Raw genomic sequence first — 17,882 nt, forward strand, 5'->3', positions numbered from 1 at the left:
CGATGGGTGACCTTGGGCTAGTCACAGTTCTCTCGAACTCTCTCAGCCCCACCTACCTCTCACAAAGGTCTTGGGCAAACAAGGGAAAGGAATTTGTAAGCCACCTTGAGTCTCCTTACAAGAGCGAAAGGTGGGATATAAATCCAAAATTCTCTCTCTCTCCCAGCACTTTTAAATTATCAATTTAAACTAGTGGGTTGTATGCATTTTATGGTAGGTTGTTACTATTCACATTAGAAGCTGCCTTGAATGTTCCTGTAAATTAAAAAGGTGGCTAATAAATGTTTGAAAGACATAAAATACAGAAATAACTCTATATCAATGAAAATGAAGTCCACCGGCTAAGACACCGAGCTACAAATCAGAAAGTTCCCAGCTCAAGCCTTCCTATCTAAACTTGCTAGCAACCGCAGACTAGCTTTTCTGCCTCTCTTTGTCCTCTGACGTTTGTAATATATAGATAATAATACAAATTCTCCTTTTCTCTGCGGCAGTCAAGATCGTGAGCCAAAAATGCAGGCCTTCTGTTCAGAATACTTGATTGCACTAAATGAATCCTGGGCATTTTTCTTATTTGTATCATTTATTTGTGACGCATCTCCCGGCCACGAGAAAACCAGCCGAGTTAGGAGGCTTCTGAGAATTTGAGCTGAATGTCACAGCCCAGAATCACTAGGAAATTGTATTTAAAACGCAAGCCATGATTACCAAATTGTTTCGAGAACTGCAGGCTTATGACCGGTGACAGGTGAATTGTCCTTCGCTCCGTTTGGAATTGGATTGGAAATTATGAGCTTTCTCAGAGAATGTTCAGAAAGAAAAACTCATTCGTTCCCTCAGAATTTTTTTCCAGGTTTTCACATCAGTGTGTGCATGCTAGTGGCATTGGGGAGATAAGCCATCCTAACAATCACCAACTATCTTTAAGAGTGCAATGTCAACATTAGCCCAAATAAACTCAAAAATACACACGTTGCACACAGCCAGAGTGCAACGTGTGTATTTTTGAGTTTAATTGGGGAGATAAGAACATAAGAACATAAGAACAAGCCAGCTGGATCAGACCAGAGTCCATCTAGTCCAGCTCTCTGCTACTCGCAGTTGCTCACCAGGTGCCATTGGGAGCTCACAGGCAGGATGTGAAAGCAATGGCCTTCTGCGGCTGTTGCTCCCAAGCACCTGGTCTGTTAAGGCATTTGCAATCTCAGATCAAAGAGGATCAAGATTGGTAGCCATAAATCGACTTCTCCTCCATAAATCTGTCCAAGCCCCTTTTAAAGCTATCCAGGTTAGCAGCCATCATCACCTCCTGTGGCAGCATATTCCAAACACCAATCACACGTTGCGTGAAGAAGTGTTTCCTTTTATTAGTCCTAATTCTTCCCCCCAGCATTTTCAATGAATGCCCTAGTTTGATATTGTGAGAAAGAGAGAAAAATTTCTCTCTGTCTACATTTTCTACCCCATGCATAACTTTATAGACTTCAATCATATCCCCCCTCAGACGTCTCCTCTCCAAACTAAAGAGTCCCAAACGCTGCATCCTCTCCTCATAAGGAAGGTGCTCCAGATGTGTCTTATCATGTTTCTCATGGTAACTGTAGTTCAGTGTAGGGAAAGGCTTGCTTGGAAAGTCAACTGATGGTCGGATAAGAGTTTGGAAGATTAGATTAGATGATGCTGGACTAGAACAGGGGTCTGCAACCTGCGGCTCTCCAGATGTTCATGAACTACAATTCCCATCAGCCCGTCAGCATGGGAATTGTAGTTCATAGTATCTGAACATGGTGCAGGACATGACTAGAATGTGGAGTTCAAATTCCCACACTGCCATGAAGCTTATTGGATAAACTTGGCCAAGTCGCTTAGCTTTGCCTACCCTGACAAAATTGTTGTGAGGATACAGCGGAAAAGGAGGGACTCGTGTGTGTGAAGGGAGAGTGGGACACAAATAAGACAGGTGAAGCATTTTGCTAGGAACAGTCGGGGGAATTAACCCAAACAGAGAAGATGTGGGTTAACCAAAAGGTTACTCAACAGGCTGACCTAGTCTTGCAATTCCCATTAATTAATCAATCCCATTAATCAATTAATCAATCAATGCTAGTTTCCACTTGAGAAAGGGGCTTAGCATGAAATAACTTCGGTTAAATGCATCAATAAAGCCTTGGGTGGATACAGATGTTGGATGCTCAAAGTCTTGACTTATGTTCTGATCTAGAGAAGAAGAAGAAAAAGAAGAAGAAGAAGAAGAAGAAGAAGAGGAGGAGGAGGAGGAGGAGGAGGAGGAGGAGGAGGAGTTTGGATTTATATCCCCCCTTTCTCTCCTGTAGGAGACTCAAAGGGACTTACAATCTCCTTGCCCTTCCCCCCTCACAACAAACACCCTGTGAGGTAGGTGGGGCTGAGAGAGCTCCGAGAAGCTGTGACTAGCCCAAGGTCACCCAGCTGGCGTGTGTGGGAGTGTACAGGCTAATCTGAATTCCCCAGAGAAGCCTCCACAGCTCAGGCGGCAGAGCTGGGAATCAAACCCGGTTCCTCCAGATTAGATGCACAAGCTCTTAACCTCCTACGCCACTGCTGACGGGTGAGAGGACATTGGCTGAAGGCCAAACACAGGCTAGAAATGCATACTTTGAATTCAGGTCATTACGAGTATCAGTAACGTCACCGCAAAATTGAAAGCCATTGGGGTTCACGGTTACACTCAGACTCAGACCTAGAAGATCCAGGTTCAAATCTTGCTCTACTATAAGAGTCATTGAGTGATTTGGAATCAAAGCCTCAAGAGGAACTTCTGGATCCAGTGTTGACTGGTTTAGCTGATATGAATGAAAAAGACAAACTGGACAACATGCTAATGGGTGGGGATAACAGAGTTACAATAGCGCAGTTATGTTAATTAATTTGTAAATATAGAAGGAAATAGGGATAGAATTTTAAGGGGTGGGCCATCAATTAAATATAATTACACACAGTATTAAATACAGGTTTTTAATCTAGAAACACAGAATTTTAAATAGGATTTTTCAGGAAGCATTCTTCCCGATGCTACAGGCTGAATTTCTTGTATATATTGTACTTCTGTTGATATAGGTTACTTAATGTAGACTCTTGTTTATTTGAACTGGTTGTTGACTGAAATAAATTGATGAGAAGGAGGAGGAGGGAATCAGTCTCTCTCTGTCCAACCTACCACACAGGGTTGTTGTGAGAATAACAAACAGGCTGTAAGAAGGATATATATCACATTGAACTGTTTAGAAGAGGAACATATGAATCAATATGGAAGGGCAGGGATATGCTAAAATCACCCTGAAAAAATTTGCTTAGTTCTTCAAAACTTGTTTTTTTCTTAACTTAAAACTACTCCCTTGGTTTGACCAAGTATGACCCACTAAATCTGTCTGCAAAATGACCATTCAGATAAAATGGGTTGGCACCTCTACTAGAGAAGGGCCTTACAATTCTTTATTAGGAGACTTTTGCTATTACAAAGAACAATCCCTTCCCGGGGTTCCTCAACAGGGAATTGGCACCCGTAGAGTAGACACAACCTCTATAAGGGAAAGATACTCAACGCGCTACCCGCAGTGCCCTCTAGAGGTCACCCTAACAACCTTCCACAGATGGAAACGGAATAAGCAAATGGATCACTAATCAAATCAATTTCCTCCCCGAAAATTGATTCGGGATTGAAGGGGAAGGATGAGTCCAGCATGATTGCTATTGTTAAGCCAGAACATCAAGTTGATGAATCACGGTCATTACACGGTGCTGCACAAGGCAGAACCATGAGTTCGGAGAGGCTGCCTGTGCAAATGATTGGGGTTAACAAGGAAAAGATATAGATCTTGATGAACGGGACTGGAAGCAAAGGACCTGTGCGTACACATCAAGGAGATTCAAGAGACGGCGTGCGCACGAACAAATGCATGAAACCGAGTGCCAAGGGGCAGTGCTGGGGAGGGCGAGTAAATCAATATATTTGCATAGCTTAGATCCACATAATTAGCCACCCGACTTTACTGCCCATATCGTAACTGCAGTAAATGATAGTGTAATCCATGCTAAATTTGAAATTGGGACAAGTTTGTGGAAGGTACTGTTGCCCTACCCATGACCTATCCAAAGGTTAGACGACATGCCCAATCTTGTCAGATCTCAGAAGCGAAGTACATGGAAGGGAGTCCACCAACCATGACTGCAGAAGAATTGCAAATATAATATATATATAATTTATATATAATAAATAATAATAATAATAATAATAAACCAGCCCTGCTTTTTACTTGTCTTGAAAAGCCTTTGTTGGGATGCAGTGGTGGAGCTACAAGGGAGCAGAGCGGGTGCATGTTGCACCGGGAGCGTGCCTGGGGTGCAAAAATCGCCCCCTTCCCCCACCCCACCAGTTTTGCCCATTTTCAGCCAGCAGCAGGGGCGTAACGAGGCAGCCCTGGGCAAACTGTAGCCCTGGGCAAAGCCTGAGTTGGATGCCCCATGGGCGGCCACTCCACCACGACCAAATTTTTTTTGCACCAGGACATTGGTGCCTGCAGGGGGTGCATTTTTAGACATATCAGCACCACAATTTCAGCATATCATCAGGTGACTGTCCTTATGCTACTCACCCAGTTTGGTGAGGTTTGGTTCAAGGAGTCAAAAGTTATGGACCCTCAAAACTGTAGCCCTCATCTCCTATTAGCTCCCACTGGAAACAATGGGGGATGGGGCACCTATAACTTTGGACTCCCTGAACCAAATCTCACCAAACATGGGGGGTAACATAAGGACAGTCTCCTGATGATACGCTGAAATTTTGGTGCTGCTAGCCTAAAAACTGCGCCCCCTGCAGGCCAAAAATGGAAAACCACTAAAATACCCCAAAACGAACCCTGCATTTTGATGCCTCCCACAAGGTGATGCCCTGGGCAGCTGCCCACCTTGCCCAATGGGCATTACGCCAGTGGCCAGCAGAAAGGTATTTTCTGCCAGTTGGAAAAAGTAAGCAGGGGGGCCCATGGGGGCAGGGTCACAGGGGACAGGGGCGGGGCGTGAGTGCATTCCTGCTCAGCTATGCCTCTGTAACTCTTAACAGCATTTCACACACACACACACACACACACCCCTTTCTCTCCCCTGTTTTAGGACTTTCTAGCTACAACTCTTTTAAACAATAATGAAAAGTGCTGAAAATGTATTGTTGAAGGCTTTCACGGCCGGAAACACTGGGGTGCTGTGTGGTTTCCCGGCTGTATGGCCGTGTTCTAGCAGCATTCTCTCCTGACGTTTCGCCTGCATCTGTGGCTGGCCTCTTCAGAGGAGCCACAGATGCAGGCGAAACGTCAGGAAATCACTACTGAATGCAACCCTCCAGCCAGCTACAGCCTAGTGCTAATCTTTAAACTTTAAAATCAAACACAGGTCGTGCCACAGGTGGCTCGATGGGTGAAGTAACAGACAGGTTAAGTGATCAGAGAAGTTAAAGGGAGCTAATGGACCCCACCGTTCCCTCCTCCTCCTTGGGAGGGTTTTAATGAGGGTTTTGTCGCTGGACGCCGCTTTAATGTACTGACCGCTGTATTTTAATGGGTTTTTAGTTTCTTATCGTTAATGGAGCCTGTGTTATTTATTACATTTTGTAACTGTTATTTGCTCCAACTGTTTTGCTTGTATTTGTCATGAAGTTATGCTGTGCACTGCCCAGAGCCCTTCGGAGGTAGGGCGGTACATAAAACTCAATAATAAATAAAAAAATAAAAAAATCTGGATAGGTCAGGGGATGAAACTTAGCCCCCCCCCCCCCCATGCAGAACGATGCACTTTCAATTCACTTTCACTGCACTTTGCAGCTGGATTTTACTGTGCGGAATAGCAAAATCCATTTGCAAACAATTGTAAAAGTGGACTGAAAGTGCATTATTGGGCATGTGTGGGAGGGACCTAAGTATACCTATAAAGTAGCTGTATGCAGAATAGGGCCAGTGGTCGATGTAGGCCAGGTGTCTCCAATGTGCTGCCACAGGAGGTGGTGATGGCCACTAACCTGGATAGCTTTAAAGGGGGCTTGGACAGATTTATGGAGGAGAAGTGGATTTATGGCTACCAATCTTGATCCTCCTTGATCTGAGGTTGCAAATGCCTTAGCAGACCAGGTGCTCAGGAGCAACAGCCACAGAAGGCCATTGCTTTCACCTCCTGCATGTGAGCTCCCAAAGACACCTGGTGGGCCACTGCGAGTAGCAGAGTGCTGGACTAGATGGACTCTGGTCTGATCCAGCAGGCTAGTTCTTATGTTCTTATGTTCTAATGGGCACCACGGAATAAGCCAATGCCTTTCCCGGTCCTTGCCAAGTGTTTTTTTTAGCAATGGTAGAGGCAGATGTGTACCCTATGAGCTACTGATTGATCTGCAAATCTGATTGGCTAAGCAGATTTCTACAAAGCTGCTACTTGCACGCAGCTGCTGCTACAATACAAGAATCTGCGCGAAGCGATTGAAGTTAGACTGTGTGCGTTTTGCATGACAATGCTTCAAAATGGTCTGTTCATTCCAGCCCTGAGCTGGAGTAGCCCAGGCGAGCTGGATATACAAAGCAGTGGTGCGACGCGCCCTTGGAGTCCCTGTGTTCACTTCTGAGATGCCACATCTCAAAAGGATGTCGAAGAAATGGAAAAGAAGTGCAGAGAAGGGCAACGAGGATGATTGAGGGACTGGAGCACCTTCCTTGTGAGAAGCTGCAGCGTTTGGGACTCTTTAGTTTAGAGAGAGGAGACATCTGAGGGGGGCTATGAGTGAAGGCCATAAAATTATGCATAGGGTAGAAAATGTTGACTTTTCTCTCTTTCTCACAATACTAGAACCAGGGGGCATACACTGAAAATGCTGGGGGAAGAATTAGGACTAATAAAAGGAAACACTTCGTCACGCAAGGTGTGATTGGTGTTTGGAATATGCTGCCACAGGAGGTGGTGATGGCCACTAACCTGGATAGCTTTAAAAGGGGCTTGGACAGATTTATGGAGGAGAAGTCAATTTATGGCTACCAATCTTGATCCTCTTTGATCTCAGATTGCAAATGCCTTAGCAGACCAGGTGCTCGGGAGCAGCAGCAGCAGCAGAAGGCCCTTGCTTTCACCTCCTGCATCTGAGCTCCCAAAGGCACCTGGTGGGCCACTGCGAGTAGCAGAGAGCTGGACTAGATGGACTCTGGTCTGATCCAGCTGGCTTGTTCTTATGTTCTAATGGGCACCATGGAATAAGCCAATGCCTTTCCCGGTCCTTGCCAAGTGTTTTTTTTTTAGCAATGGTAGAGGGGGAAGGCAGATGTGGCTTTTGCCTAGCAGGCTACTGATTGATCACTGCAAATCTGATTGGCTAAGCAGATTTCTAAAAACGCTGCTTTGCACGCAGCTGCTGCTACAATACAAGAATCTTCTCGGAGCGATTGAAGTTAGACTGTGTGCGTTTTGCATGACAATGCTTCAAAATGGTCTGTTCATTCCAGCCCTGAGCTGGGTAACCCGGGCGAGCTGGATATAAAGCAGTGGTGCGACCGCACTTGGAGTCCTGTGTTCACTTCTGGTCACCACATCTCAAAAAGGATATCGAAGAAATGGAAAAAGTGCAGAGAAGGGCAACGAGGATGATTGAGGGACTGGAGCACCTTCCTTGTGAGGAGAGGCTGCAGCGTTTGGGACTCTTTAGTTTAGAGAGGAGACATCTGAGGGGGGCTATGATTGAAGTCTATAAAATTATGCATGGGGTAGAAAATGTTGACAGAGAGAAATTTTTCTCTCTTTCTCACAATACTAGAACCAGGGGGCATACACTGAAAATGCTGGGGGGAAGAATTAGGACTAATAAAAGGAAACACTTCGTCACGCCACGTGTGATTGGTGTTTGGAATATGCTGCCACAGGAGGTGGTGATGGCCACTAACCTGGATAGCTTTAAAAGGGGCTTGAACAGATTTATGGAGGAGAAGTCGATTTATGGCTACCAACCTTGATCCTCTTTGATCTGAGATTGCAAATGCCTTAATAGTCCAGGTGCTCAGGAGCAGCAGCCACAGAAGGCCATTGCTTTCACATCCTGCATGTGAGCTCCCAGAGGCACCTGGTGGGCCACTGCGAGTAGCAGAGAGCTGGACTAGATGGACTCTGGTCTGATCCAGCTGGCTTGTTCTTATGTTCTTATGATCTTGTCAGATCTCAGGAGCTAAGCAGGGACAGTCTTGGTTTGAGAGTCTGAGAGCCAGCATGGTGTAGTTGTGGTTAAAAGCAGTGCACTCTAATCTGGAGAACGGGATTTGGTTCCCTGTTTCCTCCACCTGAAGCCTGCTGGGTGACCTTGGGCTAATCCCAGTTCTCAGCCTCAGCCCCGCCTGACTCACAAGGTGTCTGCTGGGGGGAGAGGAAAGGAAAGGAGCTTGTAAGATGCTTTGAGACGCCTTACAGGAGAGAAAAGCATACAACTCCAAACTCTTCTTTGTCTTTCCAGCAGCTGTCAGTGGTCTTTCCCTGTAAGGGACGCAGGAGGAGCCGGATCCCCATGATAAGACGACCTAAGAAACGGGGCTTTAATTATTCAGATGTGCCAGTTCTATTCCAGATCTCCCTTTGCCTGCTTTCTGCCAAGAAGTGGTTTCCCGCAATGGCTGTCCCAGCCTGGGCCTGCTGTTCCCCACAACATAGTACAGTGGTGGCAAACCTTTGGCACTCCAGATGTTATGGACTACAATTCCCATCAGCCTCTGCCAGCATGGTCAATTGACCATGCTGGCAGGGGCTGATGGGAATTGTAGTCCATAACATCTGGAGTGCCAAAGGTTCGCCACCACGGACATAGTACAATTCTCCTGCCATTTTGAATCTCTAACAGGTAGGCCTTCAGACGCTGATAGATGAGAGCTTTTGCCATTAACAATGATGCATCGGTCCCCCACCAATGTTGGGGTGGAATGCTGCTCTCGCAAATACTAATGGGGATTTTATTTGCTTGGCTTTAAAGAGGGCGGCTTGGGAATTTTCCGCCTCCCTCCCTCCCTCCCGCCTTCCTTCCCTTTCATCCTTTATTGCCTGGTTGATTTATTTCTTCTCACCGGCACAGAAAGCCAAGTTGGGCACCAGCAAGATATTCGAGTGCTGAAGTCAGCTGTTTATGAGTTCCAGCAGATGTTCCGTTTCTAAGATACTTGTAAAGAAAAGGGGCGGGGGGGGGAGGGGAAGGGGAGACTCTACCTCATTTCAGCTATGCATCATTTTGTCCTTTCCTCTCCGCACTTTCTAAGGCACAAGGCAAGCGTTTCTATCCTCGGATGCGGATCCAATATGCCAACCGAGACCGGGGCAGCGGGAAGAAGAGCTGAGCTCGCCCAAAGTAGGCTTTGTGCTGCTAGAAGAAACATGAGCATCAGTCCCAAAAAAACACCTCTTCCCGGCCAGAAGGGCTTTAGCAGATAACCTACTTATTTCTGGCAGAGCATGAGAAGAGAGGGATGGGGTGCCTGTCACGGAAACGGACGGGCCTCCGAGCCTGCCGCTGTTGGAACCAAGGAACCGATTTTTCGGTTTCAAAGATACTGCCCCTCTTCTGGGCTTGATGTGGGGTACAGGAGATGGGGCAGGATGAACTGCAGCAGAGCTGGGGTGGGTGGGGGGCTTGGGTTGAAATCCCCACTGTCACCGGGCCTAGGTACTAAAGCCACTGCTATAAATAAAAAGGGTTTTGTGCTCATCCTTAGTCACCACTCCAAGCTAGCACGGAACCACACTTCATGGATTTCTCACCAATAAGAACATAAGAACAAGCCAGCTGGATCAGACCAGAGTCCATCTAGTCCAGCTCTCTGCTACTCGCAGTGGCCCACCAGGTGCCTTTGGGAGCTCTCGTGCAGGAGGTGAAAGCAATGGCCTTCTGCTGCTGCTGCTCCTGAGCACCTGGTCTGCTAAGGCATTTGCAATCTGAGATCAAAGAGGATCAAGATTGGTAGCCATAAATCGACTTCTCCTCCAGAAATCTGTCCAAGCCCCTTTTAAAGCTATCCAGGTTAGTGGCCATCACCACCTCCTGGGGACTCCAAGCCAGTGTGGTATAGTGGTTAGAGCGTTAGACTACAATCTAGGAGAGAAGATTGTTGGGCTACAGTCTAGGTTCAAGTCTCCACCTTGCTGGGTAAACTTGGGCCAGTCATACCATCTGAACCTACCCTACCTCACCGGCACTAAACATTTAGCTGCAGTTAAAGTTACTTCTGGCCTGTTTTATTCCTTTCACAACCTGTTGCTTCTTCCTTATGTCCAAGGAGATAAAGCAAGATGTAAATACCTTAATACTTTAACTAACTTAATACTTTAACTAGGAGCAGCAGTGGCGTAGGAGGTTAAGAGCTCGTGTATCTAATCTGGAGGAACCGGGTTTGATTCCCCACTCTGCCACCTGAGCTGTGGAGGCTTCTCTGGGGAATTCAGATTAGCCTGTACACTCCCACACGCCAGCTGGGTGACCTTGGGCTAGTCACAGCTTCTCGGAGCTCTCTCAGCCCCACCCACCTCACAGGGTGTTTGTTGTGAGGGGGGAAGGGCAAGGAGATTGTCAGCCCCTTTGAGTCTCCTGCAGGAGAGAAGGGGGGGATTTAAATCCAAACTCCTCCTCCTCCTCCTCCTCCTCCTCCTTCTAATACTTAATGCTTTAACTAAAGGCTGGACTTTTGATTATGGGTGGGGGAGTTTGGCTCCACCCTTGGGAATGAGGTTGGGCACTGCACAGGTTGACGCAACAGTTGGGCACCAACAGAGTTGGCCCTCCCCCAGGGTAAGAGCCCCGAGGAAGGCATTTCCGCTGGTGCAGGCCCATGCCGTCCCCAGAAGGGGATTTGCCTCCCCTACCAGTGCTGTAAAAGTGTGTGAACGGCCCAAGGTCACCCAGGAAGTTTCCACGGTAGGGTGAGGATTCCAATCTGGGTTTCTCAGTCCCCAGTTGCACGCCTTAACTCTACCCCCTGCCAGCTCTCGAATCTTTGAGTATTCCCTGCATAATCAAAACTAATTTATCAGGCAGGAGGTTGGATGAAGTCGTGCTATGAAAGTGGTCTCAGACTGAAGAGGCCTGTCCTGACGAAACCTAGTTTTGTACGTGTGAGGATCCCTCAAGCATTGTTAAAATTTCCTCCATGGTCAGCAACAAATCCATCATACAGGGGAGCCAGTTTGGGGCAGCATCTATAACACGTTCCCGTCTCTTTGCAATTAGCAATGCTCAAATATTTGTACTGGCAAATTAATTGGATTAAAGGTATTTTTACAAATGGCTATTTAACTCATACACACATATGTAAACACACATATACAGATGCATGGATATAGATATAGATAGGAATTCTAGCCGCATGCTGCGAGAGCATTTTCCAAGCTATTTGGCATTATTATCTGCCAGAAATCTGAAATGATGAGCTTAGAAAATGGACATTGATATAATTTCCCCCAAGTAGATGCATTTCAATATAGTCCCAGAGAACCAAATACATAGAAACCGCTAGAATGAAATACTGGGCTATTACCCAGTTAAATAAATGTTAACTGATTACACAAATGCCTTTCCATCAATTAATTATTCGATTAAATATACATAAATCTGCATACATGTAAATAGCAGCCCTGAAGGAAAAAAATTCTTTGTTCTTTGATGGTTCACGAACACAAGACCTTAGACCAGTGATTCCCAACCAGGGTTCCGTGGTACCCTGGGGTGCCATGAGCATGTCCTAGGTGTACCATGGCAAAGCTACTGCCCCCCCCCCACTGGAATCAAATGGATTTTGAAGGGGGGGGAGTGGAAGCCTCATGGGCTCCCTTTACACAACATTGAATAACAGCATTGTTTTATTTGGGTGCTGTGTGGTTTCCGGGCTGTATGGCCGTGTTCTAGCAGCATTCTCTCCTGACGTTTCGCCTGCATCTGTGGCTGGCATCTTCAGAGGATCTGATGTTGGAAAAGCAAGTGGAGTATATATCTGTCCAGGGTGTGTGGGGAGTGTCCAGGGTGGGTGGGGAAACCTTGTCTGTGAGTAACAAAGGCGGCAACCAGATCAATAGTTGAGGGCATCTGAATAGAAGTATGAGTAACAATGAAGACTATAGCCTGGGAGTAACCCTGTAGATAGCAAGGTCACTGGTGGGAGCATCTGAATAGAAGTATCCTGGCCTTTGTTTCTTTTGTCTATGGTCATCCTGTGTTTGTGTGGAGCTGGTTTGACACAGTCTTGACCCTAGTATTTTTCAGCACTGGCAGCCAAGTTCTGTTCATTTTCAGAGTTTCTTCCTTCCTGTTAAAATTGTCCATGTGCTTATGGATTTCAATTGCTTCTCTGTGTAGTCTGACGTAGTGGCTTTCAGAGTGGTCCAGAATTTCTGTTTTTTCAAATAATATTCTATGTCCAGGTTGGTTTATCATGTGTTCTGCTATTGCTGATTTTTCTGGCTGAAATAGTCTGCAGTGCCTTTCGTGTTCTTTGATACGTGTCTGTGCGCTGCGTTTGGTGGTTCCTATGTAGACTTGTCCACAGCTGCATGGTATGCGATAGACTCCTGCAGTAGCTAAAGGATCCCTCTTATCCTTTGCTGAACGTAGCATCTGTTGAATTTTCTTAGTGGGTCTGTAGATTGTTTGTAGGTTGTGCTTCTTCATCAGTTTTCCTATGCGATCAGTGGTTCCCTTGATGTATGGCAGGGGTAGGGAACCTGCGGCTCGAGAGCCGCATGTGGCTCTTCTGCCCTTGCACTGCGGCTCCACGAGCCAAGCCGCCGGCCCCATCCTTGCCCGCCCTGCAGGCAGCAGGGCGGGCGCACCAACTGCCCATGGTTGGCTGGGCCACGCCGTGGGCTTCCCCTCTCACCCGCCCCGTTGGAGCGGGGTGGGCGCTTTCCCGGCGGCTGGCAAGGCCGAGCCACCGGCTTCATCCTTGCCCGCCCTGCAGGCAGCAGGGCAGGCGCACCAATGGCCCGCGGCCGGCTGGGCCACGCCGCAGGCTTCCCCTCTCGCCCGCCCCGTTCGAACGGGGCGGGCGCTTCCCTGGCGGCCAGTGAGGCCGAGCCACTGGCCCCATCCTTGCCCGCCCTGCAGGCAGCAGGGCGGACACATCCATGCGCTTCTCAGAATGAGCGGAGTAAAAGGTAAAAAAAAACACCCCTATATATATATAGTGTTATCTTTATTTTAAATGTCAAAAATTATTTGCGGCTCCAAGTGTTTTCTTTTCCCGTGGAAAATGGGTCCAAATGGCTCTTTGAGTGTTAAAGGTTCCCTACCCCTGATGTATGGTAAGAACACCTTCCCTCTAGATGGCTCTTTATCTTTGTTCATGTGGCTTGTTCTTGGTCTTGCAGCCCTTCTGATTTCTGTATTAGAGTAACCATTAGCCTGTAGAGCCCTGTTTAGGTGATTCAATTCATCTTGTAGGAGGTGAGGTTCACAGATTCTGTTTGCGCGATGTACCAAAGTTTTTATGGTGCTCCTTTTTTGGCCTGGATGGTGATTGGAGTTTTTGTGTAGATATCTGTCTCTGTGAGTAGGTTTTCTGTATACTGTGTGTCCCAATTGCTGGTTTGGTTTGCGGATGACTAAAACATCTAAAAATGGCAGTTTTCCTTCATTTTCTTTCTCCATAGTAAATTGGATGTTTGGGTGGATCTTGTTGATATGGTCCAGGAACTTGTTTAGTTCTTCTTCTCCGTGGCTCCAAATGGCTCCGTGGCTCCAAATTGACCTGGTTGCCGCCTTTGTTACTCACAGACAAGGTTTCCCCACCCACCCTGGACACTCCCCACACACCCTGGACAGATATATACTCCACTTGCTTTTCCAACATCAGATCCTCTGAAGATGCCAGCCACAGATGCAGGCGAAACGTCAGGAGAGAATGCTGCTAGAACACGGCCATACAGCCCGGAAACCACACAGCACCCAAGTGATTCCGGCCGTGAAAGCCTTCGACAAAGCATTGTTTTATTTGCCTAAATTCGGTGTGGATGGGGGGGTAGATTTAAAGGGAGCTCTCCCTTTAAATCCCTCCAATCCACACTGTATTTAGGCAAACAAACAACGCGGCTGTCAACACTGCTTTCCCTTCCCTCTATCCCTTCCCGCTTGCCACTCCCCCCACCTACAGGCCAAAAATGGGGAAAAAACCCTTGAAAATGCAAAAAAATTTCAAACGAACCTCAAGGGTACCCTGAGATATGAAGAGCAAGGTCAAGGGTACCACGACAAAAAGGTTGGGAAACACTGCCTTAGACAAAACAATCCCTTTCAGGTGGTTAAGAAATGGAAAGGCTTTTCAAAACTGGTTAGAAAAGTTACTCCCTTTTGAAAGTTGGTTAGAAGATGCATCCCCTTCTCTGTGGAAGTGGGAGAATATGAGCAACAAAATAAATGTGATGAGGGTCAGAGGAATTGAACCTTTTGCTCCAAAGTTGCTCGAGAAAATGTGGAGAAAATGTGGTTGCATAATCTATTTTAACCGAAGTTGGGACACAGAAGGCCATGGTGAAGGAATGTGTACCACGGAACCCACTAATGAAAGAGAACAGGGACATAGATGGTCTCAAAAGGAGGATGAAATGAAAAGCAGCAATTGGGTCTGGAGTGCATAAAAGTTCTATGTAGCTTCAAACTAACCAGAGAATCCAAAGTGGAAGGAAGATGACTTGGTCCCTTCCAGAAATGAAAATAGCTGCTATAGATTTGATTGGATAGAACACAGTCAACTGACCTTGCTTAGCTGATGCAACTCAGCAGCAAGAAAGGCAAGTGACTGCCAGAGAGTCTGAAAAGACAGATCTTTTTATTTCCATTCGCCCTGTTAACTAATGAAATCTCAGTGTCAGGAGATGCCCCCACTGGGGATCAAACTCGCAACGTCAACCGCGAAAGGGCAAGACCCTCGGCTGCATAAATGATAAAGCTGCATCCCAGTGACCTGCCCTATAAATAAGCGTATGGCTGATTCAGTGCATTAGGCGTTACTGCATGTCCTTTCTCGACAGCCAAAGGCTTGGAGGTCTCGGTCGGAATGCACCTTTCAAGGTAAACTCATCCTCTTCCTCCTGAAAAGGCAAACCAGAGCCAGGCTCCTATCATCCCTTCTGTGCAGCCCCAAAGGGTCATCATTTGTGTGATGATCCCGCACTGATGGCATATGAGCCAGTGAGCCACATTAAATGGATCAGTCTTGGACAAGTGGATGAAACAACCATAGAGTTGGACGAGACACCAAGGACCATCAAGTCCAACCCCTGCAATGCAGGAACACAAAATCAAAGCACTCCTGACAGATGGCCATCCATCCAAGAGGAGACTTCACCACACTCTGAGGTAGTGCATTCCACTATCGAACAACCCTTACTGTCAGGAAGTTTTTCCTGGTGTTTAGGTGGAATCTCCTTTCCTTCATCTTGAACCCATCAGTCCTGGTCTTAGTCTCTGGAGCAGTAGAAAACAAGCTTGCTCCCTCTACAACATGACATCCCTTCAGATATCTACACGTGTCTATCATGTCACCTCTTCACCTTCTCTTCACCAAACTAAACATCCCCAGCTCCCGAAGTCTCTCCTCGTACAGTATGGACCCTTGACCTTTGACCATTTTGGTTGCCCTCCTCTGGACCTGTTCCAGCTTGTCAATATTAAATGGGTCCAGAGGAGGGCAACCAAAATGAGTGCAACCAGCGATGGAGCCATCACTCTTGAGAAACACAAGGTCACAACAACCCAACCCAACTCGCTGATGCCTTTGAAGCATGAAGATGTTCTCTATTTAAAGGGTATGCAGGGGAGACACGCAGGAAATGGGCTGCTTCTTTCGGATCCGTGTTTCTGATTATGTAAAATAATTCTAAGCTGATCAATCGATCGTTATTACAGTCATAGGCCGGCATAAGGGAAATACAATTAAAAGGATAAAATATATTAAAACTGTAAATACAGATCTAACGGAATCTACTGGCAGGAGAAAACTGGGAATACAGAAAGTTATGGGAACATAAAGAGGGTGGGATAGAAGTGTAAATATTAAAAGGAAACAAGGCATAAGGGAACAATAACATTGGCAGATAAAAGACTATAATCACAGTAAACTCGAGCAAGAATTTCAATAGGGACCATGGAAATGTGTGTAAATGGAAGGTCTGTTCACATGGCCACATTATACCTCCCCAAAGGGTTCCCAGGGCCAAAAAGAATAGGGAAAGCCTGTATTTTTTAAATGATTTGATATAGTCTTGATCAATACCCTAGACATTCGGTAAAATTCAGATTTGGATTTATTCAGGCATAAAATTATCTGTATGCCTGAATAAGACAAATAACATATTCAGATATACCCAACATACCCCACAAAATCGGGTCCATCTGATTTTTTTTGTATTTTTGGTGTTGTTTTGCATTTTGGCCTGCAGGGGGCACACTTTTAAAGCTAGCAGCACCAACATTTCAGGGTATCATCCGGAGACTGTCCTGATGATACCACCCGAGTTTGGTGAAGTTTCGTGAAACGCGAAAACACACCGAAAAATACCCCCAAAAGGCCAAATACCTTGCAATTGGATTCGTTCATATTCGAGCAGGACATATTCGGCTGATTTTGCCCCGAATTTGCCCCGATTTGGCCAGAATCTGGTATTTGATGTACCCGAATCTCCAAGCCTAATTTGCAAGACTTGATTCCTATAGGACCTTGAAGACCAACAGAGTTCTTCTATGGCATAAACTTTTGAGAACTGAAGGTCCCTTCATCTGAAGTATCTTTAAGGTCCCGCCAGACCCAAATCTTGAAGATGCCACCAGGTTTTAAGGTGCCACTAGACCCAAATCTTGATGTTCTACTGCAGACCAGCACAGCTACCCATCTGAAACTAGATATTGCTCAATAATCGACCACAGGGCTCTTCCTTAGAGAACTTCAGAACAGCCGTGCTGGATGATACAAAAGATCCATCAAGTCCAGCATCTCAAAACAAGAAGCACGATCCTTCTGGAAAGCCTGGAAAAATGTGACCCTCTCCCATTTCCACCCTGTTTTAGTGTTATGCTGCAACGTCCTGGAAGTGGGTGCCAAAGAAAGAAAGCAAGGGGGAAAATTCAAAGAGGCGGACATCCCTAGCAATAAATTCCACCATCTCCTCATTTCTGAACAGGGGTGGGGGTGGGGATGGAGCCTGTTCTGCTTTGTCATGCAACAGGGAACTCTGAGGGAAAGCCTCTGCACGTGATGCACGGTTTTCGTGCAGAGAGGCGGCGGCCACTCACCTGCTCTTTGCACTCTGGCTTATTCTGTGGCACATCACGGTCGTGGTGGAATGCTTCCCGCCGTTGCCCACCTCTTGCGTCACGTCCCACTGCTGTGGGTTGCTGGCTTTGGCGCTGAGGATGTTGACCCCCTTCTTCACCTTCGCCCTTTTGGAAATTGCAAAAAAGAAACAATCAGATCAGCACAGTTTCAAAGATCATCTCTGTCCCCCCCTTATCCCAAATGCTGTCATGTCTATGGCATCAGTCTTCCTGTTTGAAATCATGTCCAGAAGAAGAAGAAGAAGAAGAAGAAGAAGAAGAAGAAGAAGAAGAAGAAGAAGAAGAGGAGGAGGAGGAGGAGGAGGAGGAGGAGGAGTTTGGATTTATACCCCGCTTTTCTCTCCTGTAAGGAGACTCGGGGTGTCTTACGAGCTCCTTTCCCTTCCTCTCCCCACAACATACATCCTTGTGAGGTAGGTGGGGCTGAGAGGGTTCCCAAGAACTGTGACTGGCCCAAGGTCTCCCAGCAGCAACATAGGAGTGCGGGAACACATCTGGTTCACCAGATAAGCCTCTGACACTCAGGTGGAGGAGG

The 17,882-nt window shown here is 46.6% G+C and overlaps 1 protein-coding gene across 1 annotated transcript in view; it reads right to left on the bottom strand.

The window, feature by feature from the left end:
• The window catches only part of TMEM132C (transmembrane protein 132C), a 267,580-nt gene that overhangs the window by 101,072 nt on the left and 148,626 nt on the right, over positions 1-17,882 (bottom strand). Inside the window, 1 exon segment of the mRNA XM_048514591.1 lies at positions 17,306-17,452. Coding sequence (XP_048370548.1) covers positions 17,306-17,452 — 147 coding nt within the window.

The sequence above is a fragment of the Sphaerodactylus townsendi genome, linkage group LG13 (assembly GCF_021028975.2).
Source record: "Sphaerodactylus townsendi isolate TG3544 linkage group LG13, MPM_Stown_v2.3, whole genome shotgun sequence".
In the NCBI taxonomy this organism is placed as follows: Eukaryota; Metazoa; Chordata; class Lepidosauria; order Squamata; family Sphaerodactylidae; genus Sphaerodactylus; species Sphaerodactylus townsendi.